Source organism: Takifugu rubripes, chromosome 6, assembly GCF_901000725.2.
Source record: "Takifugu rubripes chromosome 6, fTakRub1.2, whole genome shotgun sequence".
In the NCBI taxonomy this organism is placed as follows: Eukaryota; Metazoa; Chordata; class Actinopteri; order Tetraodontiformes; family Tetraodontidae; genus Takifugu; species Takifugu rubripes.
In genome coordinates, this window is record NC_042290.1 from 941,503 (window position 1) to 957,336 (window position 15,834).

At 41.6% G+C, this 15,834-nt stretch overlaps 3 protein-coding genes across 8 annotated transcripts in view; all 3 read left to right on the forward strand.

Annotated features, from left to right (window-relative positions):
* The first annotated feature begins 319 nt into the window (after positions 1-319).
* LOC115250124 (thioredoxin-like protein 1) lies at positions 320-5,079 on the forward strand. 2 transcript variants are annotated; one of them, XM_029837136.1, is made up of 10 exons: positions 320-638; positions 1,599-1,689; positions 1,964-2,083; positions 2,373-2,521; positions 2,590-2,690; positions 3,474-3,596; positions 3,822-3,891; positions 4,007-4,179; positions 4,636-4,740; positions 4,846-5,079. In XM_029837136.1, the coding sequence occupies exons 1-10, from the start codon at positions 599-601 to the stop codon at positions 4,873-4,875; spliced, it is 1,002 nt and encodes a 333-aa protein (XP_029692996.1). In that variant the 5' UTR covers positions 320-598; the 3' UTR covers positions 4,876-5,079. The 2 variants fall into 2 exon arrangements, with proteins under 2 accessions (XP_029692996.1, XP_029692997.1); XM_029837137.1 differs by lacking the exon at positions 1,599-1,689 and having other exon boundaries at positions 322-638.
* Positions 5,080-5,673: 594 nt separating this feature from the next.
* Positions 5,674-12,884, forward strand: LOC115250123 (asparagine--tRNA ligase, cytoplasmic). Of its 4 annotated transcripts, none has more exons than XM_029837125.1 (15): positions 5,674-5,833; positions 7,142-7,224; positions 7,312-7,374; positions 7,479-7,571; positions 7,696-7,785; positions 8,673-8,751; positions 8,914-8,984; positions 9,171-9,257; positions 9,673-9,894; positions 10,019-10,218; positions 10,309-10,444; positions 10,655-10,768; positions 11,468-11,599; positions 11,706-11,837; positions 11,949-12,884. In XM_029837125.1, the coding sequence occupies exons 1-15, from the start codon at positions 5,812-5,814 to the stop codon at positions 12,078-12,080; spliced, it is 1,656 nt and encodes a 551-aa protein (XP_029692985.1). In that variant the 5' UTR covers positions 5,674-5,811; the 3' UTR covers positions 12,081-12,884. The 4 variants fall into 4 exon arrangements, with proteins under 4 accessions (XP_029692985.1, XP_029692984.1, XP_029692986.1 ...); XM_029837124.1 differs by having other exon boundaries at positions 5,675-5,854; XM_029837126.1 differs by lacking the exon at positions 5,674-5,833 and adding an exon at positions 6,398-6,576.
* Positions 12,885-13,639: 755 nt separating this feature from the next.
* Positions 13,640-15,834, forward strand: part of fech (ferrochelatase) — a 10,454-nt gene continuing 8,259 nt past the window's right edge. Inside the window, exons 1-2 of one of the 2 annotated variants that reach the window (XM_029837132.1) lie at positions 13,652-14,519; positions 15,479-15,569. In XM_029837132.1, coding sequence (XP_029692992.1) covers positions 14,480-14,519; positions 15,479-15,569 — 131 coding nt within the window. In that variant the 5' untranslated portion in view covers positions 13,652-14,479. Of the gene's footprint in view, positions 14,520-15,478; positions 15,570-15,834 lie in introns of both variants that reach the window. The other variant, XM_029837133.1, reaches the window with a different exon arrangement.

Below are 15,834 nucleotides of genomic sequence, written 5' to 3' on the forward strand. Positions count from 1 at the left end.
ATGTAGGCTGACGTGAGTCCGACGTCATCAAAATATACAGTTTTGTGTAAAGAAAACGAGCGTTAGACCGAAACCGGATAGCAATCCTTAACAAATAAAAGCAGGGAACCCTCATTTATATCCTCAACTCTCCCAATTTAATGAGCAAACAAAAATCGTTTGGCTGCTTTAAAAATGGGAAACAATTAGTACATTTTTAGAACATAAAAGCGAAAGAAAATAAAACGCTGATTTGGATTTTGAAAGAAAAGTATTCCGCATAGCACCTGAAAAACGACGTGGGAAAGCACAATGCTGTATTTAATTAGCACCCATAGCAAATTAAAATAGTGTGGGTTGCAAAAGTCGAAACTCTGATGTATCATCCTTATTTATTTTTATTTTAAATTTACAAACCGGAAGCTGCGACCTTAACTGTTTCGTAACTTAACGGGTAAATGTCGGTCAGCCGGTAAATAGCTGAAGGAATCTGACTTTGATATCGGGCTGTGGACAGAGGGAGTCATTGTGCCTACGAGGAAATATTGTGCTTCACAGCTGCTGGAGGCGCGATTGTCCAGCGTTGGTGTAAACAAGAGCGTTTAAAGGAGAAATTAACATGATGGCGGTCCTCGGCAGCGCCTGTCGCCTGATACATTGTGAGTGTGTTGCAGCTTAGTTAGCCCGGAGAAAGCGCTACTGAATGCGAAAGTTTCACGTCTCATCTTGTGAAACATCGTAACGGTGCTAAATGTAATTTGTGCCCTTTTAAAATAGTTTTCATTCAAATTTGAAAGAATGAGATGTGGTGTTTAATTTACTTAAGTTTTAAGTCACGCTGCTGACATTGCACCGTTTGTAAAGAGTCGAGACGTAGTAAGGACATTAAAGTGTGACTTCCTGTTCAGACTTTCTAAATAAGATTGTCGCGCAATAGTTTGTGTTTATTGCCTTCTCTTCGTTTAATACTTGCTTAATTTTTTAAAAATAAAATATCATTTTATTAGGAGGCAAATTGGCTCGTCTATATTGAACTAAATGTGATATTTTCTGATAAGACAGCGTTTTATTTTATTTTATTTTAGGTACCAATGGTTTTATTTCCGTTGTTGATCTCTTACCAACTTGGGTAACTTGATGCAGCTCATCGCGTGTGTCTGTTGCTATTTAATGTTCTTGTTATATAATGGACTTTTCTCGAGTTAAGTGATCGCCAAAGAACACCTAAATAATTCAGGCTCACTGAAATTTCACGTTTCCGCAACCAGTGACAAGCGTTCAGGTTCAGTTACACAATTCCACTGTTTTTAACTTGCGTAATCGCACATGGCCTCCTGGCGGCAATCTAGGGTACTACACCACAGGGCGGAAAACCAACAACTGTTCAATTTTTTACAAGCAATTGTTCAATTTGTACATTTAAATATAGCTTGGTTTAAAGTGCGCCCAATTTAAGAAGGGTCATGATTTAAATTTTGGGTGTCAACCCTAAATGATCTAAAGATACTAAAGTAGTGAAGAGTTGGTGGGTTTGACAACCAAATAACACGTTCAACTGAACTTACCTGGACTGAAAACATTTTTTTTTAACAGTGTTGTTTCCCCCCCCCCCCCTCTAGTTGCCAGGAGCACGGTCAGTCTAAGTGTGCGGAGACACTCCACAGTGGCTGCTTTGGCCCAGAGTGCAACTCTAGAAACACAGGAGAACAGGTGATCTTGTCACACCACCTTCTCTTAGCACTTTCTTTTTGTCACTGTAGTAAAGATGCAAGTGATGTTAGCACATTCTAATTATCCCCATAATTCCAGTATATCAGGCCAAAGTCGATACCATTACACTTTTACGATGTTGTCCCACTGTTTTTATAGGTCATAAATCTACACAGTCAAAATTCATCCACCTTCTTGGAACAACATAATACATTTTTACAGGGAGTCAAGAGGTTGAATATGACTCATTGACCAGAAGTCTGCATGTCTGCAGGAAACCCAAGACCGGCATCTTGATGCTGAACATGGGAGGACCAGAGAAGCTAGAGGACGTTCATGACTTCCTGCTACGGCTCTTCATGGACACAGACCTGATGAAGCTTCCGGTGCAGAAGTACGTGTGGACAGTTGGTGTGCCTGATCCACTTTCACCGCATGTTTTCATCTGTTTGAGCGTCTCAGTGAAGGAATTCACTCTGAAGAGACAGACGGGGAAGCTAGTGGCTGTGGAACATTTTAAAATGCTTCCCGCCATTGTGCGATGGCATAGTTAGGCTTCGTGACTTGAGATCGGTCGCCGTGACACACCGGGAGCTAAAATCATGCCTATTTTTGTCATTTCCCACTTCAAACATGGTTGGTTTGATAAAGCTAGAGGAGTCACGCTGTCATTGTCTCTGCAGCAAACTTGGCCCCTTCATCGCCAAACGCCGCACGCCAAAGATCCAGGAGCAGTACAGCAAGATCGGAGGGGGCTCGCCGATCAAACACTGGACCTCCATGCAGGGAGAAGGCATGGTGAAGCTGCTGGACCACAGGAGCCCAGAGACGGGTGAGTCCCACACCGGGGTCTTGGGTTGGGCTGTTGGTTTTCCTGCTGTTGATAGCGTGAGTGTGAAGTTGAGATAGTGAGACAGAGGAGGAGTGTCGCTTCACACGCCTGCACAGACACTGAAAATGACCCAGGAAACAGTGAGGACTCTGACATTCCAAAGGGATATGTGAGTGACAGACACCTGAGTTTGACATTACAGAAATAATGAATGGAGTGAATGTTGTCAGCTTGTGGAAATTGTTACATCACAGAGAAAGTAATACAATGGGACCTCTACTTACGAACGTCTCTACATGCGAATTTCTCCTCTTGTTACGAAGGAAATTTCAGGATACGAAGGTCAAAAATACGCTACCGCTGCTACTCGCAGCTCGTGGAGTTTAGCGAACGCAAACATGGTTGTAGCTGCTCTGCCATTGGCTATCGCCTAGCATCTTCCTGTAATCCCATTGGCTAGGAGGGACGTCAATCTGTACAGTTTGTGTGTATCCCAGCGTCGCCTTCGTTTCACTTTTATTTATTGTGGGTGTTCGTATGTTTGTCCTTTTGATGGCGGTGTTACCACAAGTGTTAACGTTCGTTGCTAGTAATGACGGCTAATGTAAGATTAGCCTGTAATAAAGTTCATTTTGTTCCTGGAGAAGCCTTGCACTGAATTCCTACGTTTATTGTGCGGTAATCTAATTGTAACATGTATTTGTTACATGTTTTGATGCATTTTTATGATTTATAAAAAAAAATTGTCCGAATTTTTGGGGGCTTGGATCGGATTAGGGCATTTACAAGGAAAACGCGTCTCTACTTACGTAATTTTCAGGTTACGAAGCAACTTCTGGAACGAATTAAATTCGTAAGTAGAGGTCCCACTCAGAGTGTTATATACACCGCATGTAATGTGTAAATGTTTATGTAATTGGTGAAACGCTGAGAATTTTGCTCTTGTCTCCAGATGGACCTCATGCCTTTTGTCAACAAGGCTGGCTGTGAGTGCCTCAATGAGAGCGATGACTGTGGCTTCGATAACTGTTTAATCAAGGACTCGTCATACCTGGAGTCTGACTGTGATGAACAAGTATGCTCACCACACATGCGGGATCTGGTCGTTTCAGTGTTCTTGCTAAACCTGTCAAAAGAGCTTTGTTGGTGTTGGAGTGTGCAAAGTTCTTTTCTATTTAAATATCCTCAGACAATCATCAACATGTGCTCATACATCGTTGCCTATTGTAATTACTTGGCTTGTTGGATGGTGATGAAGATGTTCTTAAAAGTAACTTGTTATGTTTCTGCTCTGTTCTAGTTGCTGATAACTATTGCCTTCTCCCAGCCTGTGAAGCTTTTCTCTATGAAGTTACAATCATCAGACTTTGGTGAGTTTTTTAATGTTCAATTCAATCCTGTCATCTGTCCCCATTACAAAATCTCCTAATGAATCCTGTCCCACCCCTTCCTCTCTTCCTATACGTCATTCCTGTTTCTTTTCAGCCCAAGCTCCTAAAGTCGTGAAGGTGTTCATCAACCTCCCTCGGTCCATGAGTTTTGATGATGCTGAGCGGAGTGAAGCAACTCAGGTGCTGGACCTGGCAGAAGAGGACTACAAAGAGGATGGTTTGGTTCCTCTACGCTACGTCAAGTTTCAGAACGTTCAGAGTGTTACGGTAAGAGCAGATCTATTGAAACGCATCCTGAAACACCCTGAATAACAAGCATGAATAATAGCCTGTCTGAAGCATACTTGATAAAATGGGCGGCGCAAGTACACTAATGTGAAAAGTTGGAGAATACGTAATTGGCCAGTTGCAGATGTTGACGTTTCCCAGGAGCACGAAAATGCAAGGACCTAGAAGTGCACGAAATGGCCAATATGCTGATTTTAGCAATCATGCGTAAGACATAAGCTGGTCCAAGAACACAAGTATGTGAAGGTGTTGGATTCAAACGGAACCAGTCTTCATTTACATGTTCACACACAGTTTAAGTGAGTTATTCCAGGCTGAAACTGGCTGCCTGGTCTCAGAACAACTGGTCCTGACAAGAGCTTGCTCTGCTTGAAGAGGTGCATTGACTTATTTGTATCAGTTTGATCGAATTTTCTTTTTTCTTTTTTGCTGAAGTTGTTCATCAAGTCTAACCAGGGAGACGAGGAGACGACAAAAATTAACTACCTGACCTTCATAGGCACTCCAGTTCAGGCCACCAACATGAATGACTTCAGAAGGGTACGCACCACTTCCAACAGCCAATTCTTCTTCACGGGGGTTTTGTGTTGGTGCAGTCCTGATTGTATGAAAAACACTGTAATTCTGAATGGTTGCTGTTTTTAGGTTGTGGGGAAGATAGGAGAGAGTCACTGAGCAGGAGAAGGAGGAGAAGTAGAGGCTGGAGATGCATTCAAGGACCTTCTGCCTGCCAAAGCTGCCACACTCTGTTGTCACATAGCCTCCCACTGACCTCGGCTCTTAATGAATCATGTCTGTGGACGGTCACTCTATAAATCATTTGTATTGTAAGTCTGCTGAAACTCACTGTAAATAAAATTCAGTCCTTTTTCAAAGGCACGTGTTTGGTGTGTGTTCTCAGAACTACCATGTTCCATCCCCTGTGTTCCAGACAAAACTTGTGACAACACACAATACAAATGTGTAAAAGTGTTACCTCGGTTACATGGTTCAGTCTGACGTAAACCTTTCATTCTGGATAATGGGGAACTAAACAGAGTAAATTCTTTAGTGTTTTAATCCAGACGGTTTATTGTTGCAAATTTAAATGAAACGATTAATACAATAATAAAAGCAACACAATAACAGCAAGATGACATTTAAAATATGTACCGGTAACATCTGGTTTGTAAAATCTGCTGCAATAGTTTAGATTGGACGTGATTAGAGTTTCACCAAACCAAGAAGTTAGGCGTTATGTTTCGTTTTTCCATTTCAGAAAAACCTGAACCCTTAATAGAAACATTATATTTGTAACTAATGAGCTATTAAACGTTTGGTTTCTCTTTCGTATTCGTCTTTCAGCTAACGCCTCGATTTCACCATGACGCAGGATAATTACGCTTTTTGAAAGTCACTGAAATTCACCAATCAGATTGGTTGTTTGGGAAGTCACGTGTCTCCACTACCCAATCAGGTCTAACAACCGAGCAAATTCAGTGGGACTTCTTTTCGGAAGTAAAAGGGTGGGCAGCTGTCAACGGCGGTGGCTGCTTTCTTCGAGTGTAACATCTGCTTTTTATTTAAAAGTTATTTTATCTTAAATATATCTCAGTGGACACCCGGGCTGACATGGCGACGGAGATAACGCAAGGTGTGGAACAAGTCTCTGTGGGTAAGCTTAGCCGGAGCTGAGTAAGCGAGCTAGCTTTCGAAGACGTGTACGGATTGCATCAGTTGCCCAAATATTAGCCGTTAGCACGCTAGCTAGCAATGAAACGTGTTGTCCTCTGCCAACTGTGTCCTGACAATCAGCGAGCTCATTATCTTAAATGAAACGATTACCGGTAATACAATAATAAAAGCAACACAATAACAGCAAGATGACATTTAAAATATGTACCGGTAACATCTGGTTTGTAAAATCTGCTGCAATAGTTTAGATTGGACGTGATTAGAGTTTCACCAAACCAAGAAGTTAGGCGTTATGTTTCGTTTTTCCATTTCAGAAAAACGTGAACCCTTAATAGAAACATTATATTTGTAACTAATGAGCGTTTAGTTTCTCTTTCGTATTCGTCTTTCAGGTAACGCCTCGATTTCATCATGACGCAGGATAATTACGCTTTTTGAAAATCACTGAAATTCACCAATCAGATTGGTTGTTTGGGAAGTCACGTGTCTCCACTACCCAATCAGGTCTAACAACCGAGCAAATTCAGTGGGACTTCTTTTCGGAAGTAAAAGGGCGGGCAGCTGTCAACGGCGGTGGCTGCTTTCTTCGAGTGTAACATCTGCTTTTTATTTAAAAGTTATTTTATCTTAAATATATCTCAGTGGACACCCGGGCTGACATGGCGACGGAGATAACGTAAGGTGTGGAACAAGTCTCTGTGGGTAAGCTTAGCCGGAGCTGAGTAAGCGAGCTAGCTTTCGAAGACATGTGTACGGATTGCATCAGTTGCCCAAATATTAGCCGTTAGCACGCTAGCTAGCAATGAAACGTGTTGTCCTCTGCCAACTGTGTCCTGGCAATCAGCGAGCTCATTATCTTAATGTGGAGACATTTTGTGAGCCAAACGTTGCTGATTGCTGGTATTTGCGTAGACACGACAGTGTTGGTTGTGGGAGCGGAGGGCTTGCGTCAGTGTAGGAATTTTATGGGTCAATCAAAGCACCACTTATTAATTAGTTTATTGCTCATTTCTCAACCGTTCACATACATTTCCAGTTTATCTCATGCAACACGGAGTATTGCATTGTATTCAATTAAAGACTTAAATCCCAGGACTTATAATAATATGAAAACATAAATGTCGTAATTTATTCCATTTCTGCCATAGTAACTTGCTTCCTATAACAGTCTGATGGGAGTATCTGGTAAATGATATGTGTTACCCGAAAACAATCTAGGTTTGGTTTGAGTAAACCTGGGTATTTTCTATATTTACCTGTTTCCCAGGTGAGCTGTATGTGTCAGACAAATGTGGCAGTGACCAGGATGGAGACGGCACTGAACAAAAACCCTTCAAAACGCCCCTAAAGGTAAATGCTTCTGGTGTGATCCATCACTGTAGTTTACCGTTTTTAAACACTCGCTAATGTTTCATTGTGCGTGTTTTTCCATTTCAGGCTTTGTTTTTTGCTGGGAAGGAGCCTTTTCCCACCATCTATGTGGACTCGCAGGAGGGAGAGGTTAACAATTAGCAATTATATCACTTGTTATAGTTCATGATACAGGAAGTGGTTCTGTTTTGGAGAAGAAATGACCTTTCATGATCTCATTTCTCCTCTCTCAGCGGTGGGCAGTGATTTCCAAGACACAGATGAAGAATGCAAAGAAAGCCTTCAACCAAGAGCAGACGAAGAACGAGGCCAAAGACAAGAAGGAGGTTTGTTCCCTGACTGTCTCCATGGTGGGGTTTTTGATGCATCGATGTATGGGTTATTCTGGCTAGAGTCAACTTAACAATTATGATAAAAATCAGGTTGGTATATTGACTAAGTCTCATGCAGGCTGAAGATAATGAAAGGAGGGAGAAGAACTTGGAAGAAGCCAAGAAGATCATCATTGAAAATGACTCCAGTCTGCCATGTCCTGAAACGGTCGGTCTTCACACTTTGAATAATTTCTCTTGCAGCCATGTAAGCTAATGCACTCTTTAGGTTTCTAATTGCCTGTTGTGAGGTCTAGACATGTTAAGTGCACCATCATTTTGTAATTAAACTATCAACGCTCCTTATTACTGGTTAAAATCTCACCAGAGGCGGCAGGAAGTAACACTTCAGTCAGATTCAAAGCATTTAAAGCTGCTACGTTAACAGTTTGACGTTGTTGTTTTTTTTTTTAAATGAAAGGGAAGCCACAAATCAGTATTGGTGTATCAGAAATGCAAGTAAATGTTCAACCTGCAGAACGAAAGCTGGAAAGGCTGGATCAGTTAAAGCGGCAATATGGCTCCACTCATAGCACCGAGACTTGTGAAAACGGGCTACCCTTGGAAGAGGTGCACAAAGAAATCCAGCCAGTTTTTATGAAAATAAACGTGTAACCAAAATAATATATCAAAACCGTATCCAGATGCCACAACTGGTAGAGCTTTGATTTTAAATTGCTAGTTTATTGTGCCAAGATAGTAAGCTAGCTGCAGATGAAGCAAGTCCAGGCTCCTGCCTCTTAAGTGTTTTAATACGCATTTAAAAGTCCATTAATTGATTCCTGTATTTACTCATCGGTCTCTTAGTTAAAACCTTACTAAGCTTCTCAGTATCTGCACGACTGGTCTCATGACACTGTAAAACATAACATGGGTGTGCATGTTTCAGACTAGGAAGACTTAATTCCAGTATTCTGTAGTATCTATACTGAAACAACTGCTTTAATCAAAGTAGGTTACCTATTTAATCATTTTATTATGTAACTTTCTTATGCTGATAACGCAAACATGTCCATGATAGCAAATGATTGCAAAGTGTGTGTGACTGTGTTGCAGGTTAAGATCAATCAGTTGGAGCCAAAGAGAGGCCAGAGAGTCAAAGTCTTTGGATGGGTCCATCGCCTTAGGAGACAGGGTAAGAAGGAGGAAATCAGGCCAGTTCGGTATCTTTAATCTGTTTCACAAAGAAAGTTATTTAGCAAGAGTGACAACATTGCTGAATTTAGAGACAAATACAAATGCTGAGTGTTATTTGGAACATGACATGTTAATTCCTGTATATTGTTTCCATCTTCAGGAAAGAACCTGATGTTCATTGTCCTGAGAGACGGAACTGGTTTCCTTCAGTGTGTCCTGTCTGATAAACTGGTACCACATTCTAACTCTATCACATGTCTGAAAGTGTATGATGCAAACTTAAATATAAAAGAACCATATCTGGAATATATTATTCGCAACATTCCACACACGTGACCTCAATGATCCAGAAATATTTACGCAAATCATAATTTGTCTTTGTGATGACGAAAGTCTGACTGTTGTATTTGTCTTCAGTGTCAGTGCTACAATGCCCTGGTGCTGTCCACAGAGAGCACGGTGGCTCTGTATGGGATGATCTCTGCAGTTCCTGAGGGGAAACAGGTAAACACAGCAGCAGCTTACAGGAGAAAATGGCACCTGCACCTAACACGTTTGAATCGTTTTCACCCTGCCGACTGAGAGTACACATTCATTTCTTTACAAAAGCTTTTTCTTTCCTGGAAAAAGACATTCTTCTTGAAATAAATGGTTCGATTTAACAACAGTGAAAAGAAATCAGCCCCCAGTTGTCATTTCATTTCTAAAATGAGCCTTTTTTCACACCACCCTGAAGAAGCCCAGAATAAAAAGTTTCCCTTTTCTGTTTTGGGTGATCATAGTCGGTCTTCCGACGCATCCTTCCCCCTTCACGTGTCAAACTTTGATCATAGCTGCTGTTTCAATGCAAAAAACGTCGCTGATTGCTGGTATTTGCGTAGACACGACAGTGTTGGCAACGTTTCTGCTCTGTGCTCAGGCTCCTGGAGGCCACGAGCTGCACTGTGACTTCTGGGAGCTGATTGGTTTAGCTCCCGCTGGCGGCGCCGACAACCTACTGAACGAAGAGTCGGATGTGGACGTGCAACTGAACAACCGCCACATGCTGATCAGAGGGGAGAATGTGTCCAAGATCCTCAGGGTCCGCTCCACCGTCACTCAGTGCTTCAGAGACCACTTCTTCAGCAACGGTTACTACGAGGTACGACAGATCCTCCTGTCTGAGCTGGAGTGTTACCCTGTTAAATAACAGCAGAGCTTTATTCTGCACTGTTTATCATCAACCTCCTACATCCTCTTCCTGTCTGTGTGGTTCCTGTGGGTAGATCACTCCGCCGACACTGGTGCAGACTCAGGTGGAAGGTGGTTCCACGCTCTTTAACCTGAACTACTTTGGAGAGGAGGCCTACCTGACACAGTCGTCCCAGCTCTACCTGGAGACCTGCATACCTGCCCTGGGTGACACCTTCTGCATCGCTCAATCCTACAGAGCGGAACAGTCCCGCACCCGCAGACACCTGTCTGAGTGAGTAAAACCAGTCGCTTAAACAGTTACTCAAAAGGTAAAACCAACCTGCAAGGCTTCCATTTCCTGATGGCTCATTTTTGCCTTTAGGTACTCTCACGTCGAAGCAGAGTGTCCCTTCATAACCTTTGATGATCTGCTGACCAGACTGGAGGATCTGGTGTGTGATGTCGTGGATCGAGTGCTCAAATCTCCCGCCGGCCAACTGCTCAACGACATCAACCCTGTACGTGCATTTAGCAGCGAAGCCTTGCAAAGCCACTGACATGGATGGAAATCACCTTTAGTCACACCAGATGTCAAAAGAGCTCCATTAACAGCAGCTCATTTTGTCCTGATGAAAACTACCTCAAATAACATTCTTGTTTCATGGTGAATCTGAGAAGGCTCGCAGTCATTTTAGCTTAAATTAAATCATTTTCTTTGGATTTTCCAGAACTTTAAGCCTCCTAAGAGGCCCTTCAAGAGGATGAACTACACTGAGGCCATTGAGTGGCTTAAGCAGCATGATGTCAAGAAGGAGGACGGCACTTTCTATGAGTTTGGAGAGGTAGCATCTACACGTAAACACACACACACACTTGTCTACCTGCTGTGGATGCCAGTGTATGAAACCACTTTAGAAATAGAACCCATGTAGGAAGGTGTCAGCAGAGTCTGAAATGACCAGCCCATCAACACCAACAACCACGCAACTTTGAAAGGCTCTTTCATCACCTTTCCTCCCTTCTGAAGCTCAGTTCAACATTTCTCTCTCTAAATGGACAAGTCATGAATGGCTGCTTGGATATTTGTGCTTGTGAGCAGTTCAACAGTGTTCCATGTCATTTACTGCATTATTTGTGTAAAACTCTCTCATTAAGGAATCATTTTATCTAGCTTTAATGTTGGCCACTCACTTGGTGGTAATGTAAGATAATCAGGAAGAAAACACATCGATGTCACCAAGTAAACATCCAAGATAAACATTTAATCAGTGATAAGATAAAAGTTCTACAGGCAGAAGTAACAAACGCCACATTTGTGGCCATAAACTACAATTTAGATATTTGGGTTTTGCTGTTTTCAGACCCACCTATAGGGGGCAGAAGAGTCTTGACTTCCAAATGTTAGCTTATTTAACCGCTACGATAAAGCTGTCCTCCCTGTAACCTTATTTGCTATATCCTGCTCACTCATTCTTGGTTTTTCTGGAGGATTTTGCACGTTGACCCTCTCAAATGCCTTTTTTCTTCCCGTCTGTTACCAGGACATCCCGGAGGCTCCAGAGAGGGTGATGACAGATACAATCAATGAACCCATACTGCTCTGCAGGTTCCCTGCTGAGATCAAGTCCTTCTACATGCAGCGCTGCAGCGAGGACAAGCGCCTCACTGAATCGGTACGACTGACGGTGTCCCTCGTTGTGGCGGGAGCGACCTGCGGCTCAGAGCCCAAAAATGGTCCATCGTTTAGGAAATATTCATTGTGCATTCTGTTTGATTCAGGTCGACGTGCTGATGCCAAATGTTGGAGAGATCGTTGGAGGATCCATGCGTATCTGGGACTCCGAGGAGCTGCTGGAGGGATACAAGAGGGAGGGAATCGACCCCACGCCCTACTACTGGTACACCGACCAGGTAATCGGATCAGGACCGTTGCTCTCTGGATTTCCAGCAGAAACGCAGCGATGACTGGGGTGTGGATTCTTCGTCTCAGGTGTCTGACGTTACTGTGTGTGTGTGTTTCAGAGGAAGTATGGCACATGCCCTCACGGAGGTTATGGTCTGGGCCTGGAGCGTTTCCTCACCTGGCTGCTGAACAGACATCACATACGAGACGTGTGCCTGTACCCACGCTTCATCCAACGCTGCCGACCTTGAGCACACTCCCCTGTTCTGTCGCTGTGAAATTTGACTAAAATCTTTAAATTCCGATTGAAATCTAGTCTCTTTAGCTGTTTTCTGTCTGAGGCGTTGGGAGCCTAATGAAGGTGCATGTCTTCATCTCACAATTCACCTGCTGGATCTGTTTATGTTGGCTGAACAAGTAATAAACATCATGATGACCGGGTGTCTCTGAATCTCCCAGGGAAACCAAAAAAATGAAAGTGACAATGTGGTCAACGAGTCCAGAGCAGAAAGGTTCTGTTGGCTGAGGTCGGTAGAGGAATGCTCATGCTCCTTTGCTTAATGACGTGCAGAATCTTAGCGCATCTTGTCCTCCATGATTTGACTGAAATTATGCCTTGATAATTCTTGTGTAGATTAACGGTGACAGGGAGGAAGAGATGATTTACAAACCTTATCATTACCTTCACTAAAGTCCACTTTATTTACTGCACACCACTGTTGCTTCTCTAGTTTGGATAAAAAAAGCCTTCACTGCCGCTCAGCCCAAAAATAGGTTAGATTTTGATGTGCATTGATCAAACGGCACCACACAATCTCAGTCTGTATGTGCTTTAATGTTTAAAATTCTTGAATCTTTGGGATCACTATACTCTGCGCTGCCACTCATGTCCAAATATTTGACTGTCTTCCTGCTTCTACCCTGAATAAATGCCCTGAAGTGGGACTGTTGATCATTGTCTTTAGCTGGTTTGTATTCTCAGTTCTTGATATTAACCAGTGTAATTATTAAATTCAAACACTGGAATTAGATAAATAAAACAGATTGGTAACATACACACTCTTTAGATGTTTCTGCTTTTATTTCTTAGGAGTATTGGTTCCCATATTAATATTTAAATGTATGATGTAATCTGACCTGCAGGTAGACTAAGTTTGATTAAGACACAACAGCAAGCAACGCCGCCTCTGAGGGATTGCAGTTCCTCTGCTGACCACCAGATGGTGTTCAACCAGATGGTGCCATATGACAGGGGCCACTTTATGGAATGAATAATACATATGGATAAACAAAAATACAGTTTTCAATTTAAAAGATGATAGTTCTAGCATTCTTTTAATGTAGAAATGTATTTTTGTTTATCGTGATTTATGTTTTACCTAAAGCAAATAAACCCATAATGACATCATCTTCCCTTGTTTGTGATTGTCTTCCAGATATATTTAAATGAAAGATGTTTGTTTTAGGTCGTTGGCCATCTTTTGTCTTGGGTCTGAAGACTGGCTGACAAACTGATGAAAAGAAGAAAGACAAGGAAAGAAAACTCGATGCCACTTCCTGTTGCTATATTTGGATTCTTTAAAAGAAAGAGGAACCTGTTTTTAACCCAAGTGGAACCGGAAGGTTGAAACTCAACACCTCCATAAAGACACCTGATTTCTGTGGACACAAAATAATGTTAATGTATCTGAAATTCATTCATTCATTCATTCATTCATTCATTCATTCATTCATTCATTCATCTTCCTTTAGTATCAGCATCTCAGGATCCTCTAAATTCTAAATCTCTCTCTGTATAGCTGTTTATTATTTAATATTAGAGGTGAAAACCTTTGACGACTGTGGAGTTTTAGGAACACGGGAATATTTATAGGTTGTTGAAAATGTAAAAGTTCTTTTCTTACATTCGGAGATTCAAAGAACAAATCAGCTTTGACTAAAAGAGTCTGATAATCACAGACTATTTTAGTCAAAGCTAAACCTTTTTATAATGCATAAATTAAACTCTGCTGTGGGCGTGACCCATCTGGTCCAAGCACGAGCCCCTTTGTAATGTAGGCTGACGTGAGTCCGACGTCATCAAAATATACAGTTTTGTGTAAAGAAAACGAGCGTTAGACCGAAACCGGATAGCAATCCTTAACAAATAAAAGCAGGGAACCCTCATTTATATCCTCAACTCTCCCAATTTAATGAGCAAACAAAAATCGTTTGGCTGCTTTAAAAATGGGAAACAATTAGTACATTTTTAGAACATAAAAGCGAAAGAAAATAAAACGCTGATTTGGATTTTGAAAGAAAAGTATTCCGCATAGCACCTGAAAAACGACGTGGGAAAGCACAATGCTGTATTTAATTAGCACCCATAGCAAATTAAAATAGTGTGGGTTGCAAAAGTCGAAACTCTGATGTATCATCCTTATTTATTTTTATTTTAAATTTACAAACCGGAAGCTGCGACCTTAACTGTTTCGTAACTTAACGGGTAAATGTCGGTCAGCCGGTAAATAGCTGAAGGAATCTGACTTTGATATCGGGCTGTGGACAGAGGGAGTCATTGTGCCTACGAGGAAATATTGTGCTTCACAGCTGCTGGAGGCGCGATTGTCCAGCGTTGGTGTAAACAAGAGCGTTTAAAGGAGAAATTAACATGATGGCGGTCCTCGGCAGCGCCTGTCGCCTGATACATTGTGAGTGTGTTGCAGCTTAGTTAGCCCGGAGAAAGCGCTACTGAATGCGAAAGTTTCACGTCTCATCTTGTGAAACATCGTAACGGTGCTAAATGTAATTTGTGCCCTTTTAAAATAGTTTTCATTCAAATTTGAAAGAATGAGATGTGGTGTTTAATTTACTTAAGTTTTAAGTCACGCTGCTGACATTGCACCGTTTGTAAAGAGTCGAGACGTAGTAAGGACATTAAAGTGTGACTTCCTGTTCAGACTTTCTAAATAAGATTGTCGCGCAATAGTTTGTGTTTATTGCCTTCTCTTCGTTTAATACTTGCTTAATTTTTTTTAAATAAAATATCATTTTATTAGGAGGCAAATTGGCTCGTCTATATTGAACTAAATGTGATATTTTCTGATAAGACAGCGTTTTATTTTATTTTATTTTAGGTACCAATGGTTTTATTTCCGTTGTTGATCTCTTACCAACTTGGGTAACTTGATGCAGCTCATCGCGTGTGTCTGTTGCTATTTAATGTTCTTGTTATATAATGGACTTTTCTCGAGTTAAGTGATCGCCAAAGAACACCTAAATAATTCAGGCTCACTGAAATTTCACGTTTCCGCAACCAGTGACAAGCGTTCAGGTTCAGTTACACAATTCCACTGTTTTTAACTTGCGTAATCGCACATGGCCTCCTGGCGGCAATCTAGGGTACTACACCACAGGGCGGAAAACCAACAACTGTTCAATTTTTTACAAGCAATTGTTCAATTTGTACATTTAAATATAGCTTGGTTTAAAGTGCGCCCAATTTAAGAAGGGTCATGATTTAAATTTTGGGTGTCAACCCTAAATGATCTAAAGATACTAAAGTAGTGAAGAGTTGGTGGGTTTGACAACCAAATAACACGTTCAACTGAACTTACCTGGACTGAAAACAATTTTTTTTAACAGTGTTGTTTTTTTCCCCCTCCTCTAGTTGCCAGGAGCACGGTCAGTCTAAGTGTGCGGAGACACTCCACAGTGGCTGCTTTGGCCCAGAGTGCAACTCTAGAAACACAGGAGAACAGGTGATCTTGTCACACCACCTTCTCTTAGCACTTTCTTTTTGTCACTGTAGTAAAGATGCAAGTGATGTTAGCACATTCTAATTATCCCCATAATTCCAGTATATCAGGCCAAAGTCGATACCATTACACTTTTACGATGTTGTCCCACTGTTTTTATAGGTCATAAATCTACACAGTCAAAATTCATCCACCTTCTTGGAACAACATAATACATTTTTACAGGGAGTCAAGAGGTTGAATATGACTCATTGACCAGAAGTCTGCA

Excerpts from the sequence above, each read along its gene's own strand:
- LOC115250124 (XM_029837136.1), top strand. The coding sequence starts at position 599 with ATGATGGCGGTCCTCGGCAGCGCCTGTCGCCTGATACATT. Across the intron at positions 2,084-2,372 it reads ATGAAGCTTCCGGTGCAGAA|CAAACTTGGCCCCTTCATCG; the intron begins GTACGTGTGGAC and ends TTGTCTCTGCAG. Across the intron at positions 2,522-2,589 it reads CCACAGGAGCCCAGAGACGG|TTGAGATAGTGAGACAGAGG; the intron begins GTGAGTCCCACA and ends GTGAGTGTGAAG.
- LOC115250123 (XM_029837124.1), top strand. The coding sequence starts at position 5,812 with ATGGCGACGGAGATAACGCAAGGTGTGGAACAAGTCTCTGTGG. Across the intron at positions 7,572-7,695 it reads AGGCCAAAGACAAGAAGGAG|GCTGAAGATAATGAAAGGAG; the intron begins GTTTGTTCCCTG and ends AGTCTCATGCAG. Across the intron at positions 10,769-11,467 it reads CTTTCTATGAGTTTGGAGAG|GACATCCCGGAGGCTCCAGA; the intron begins GTAGCATCTACA and ends GTCTGTTACCAG.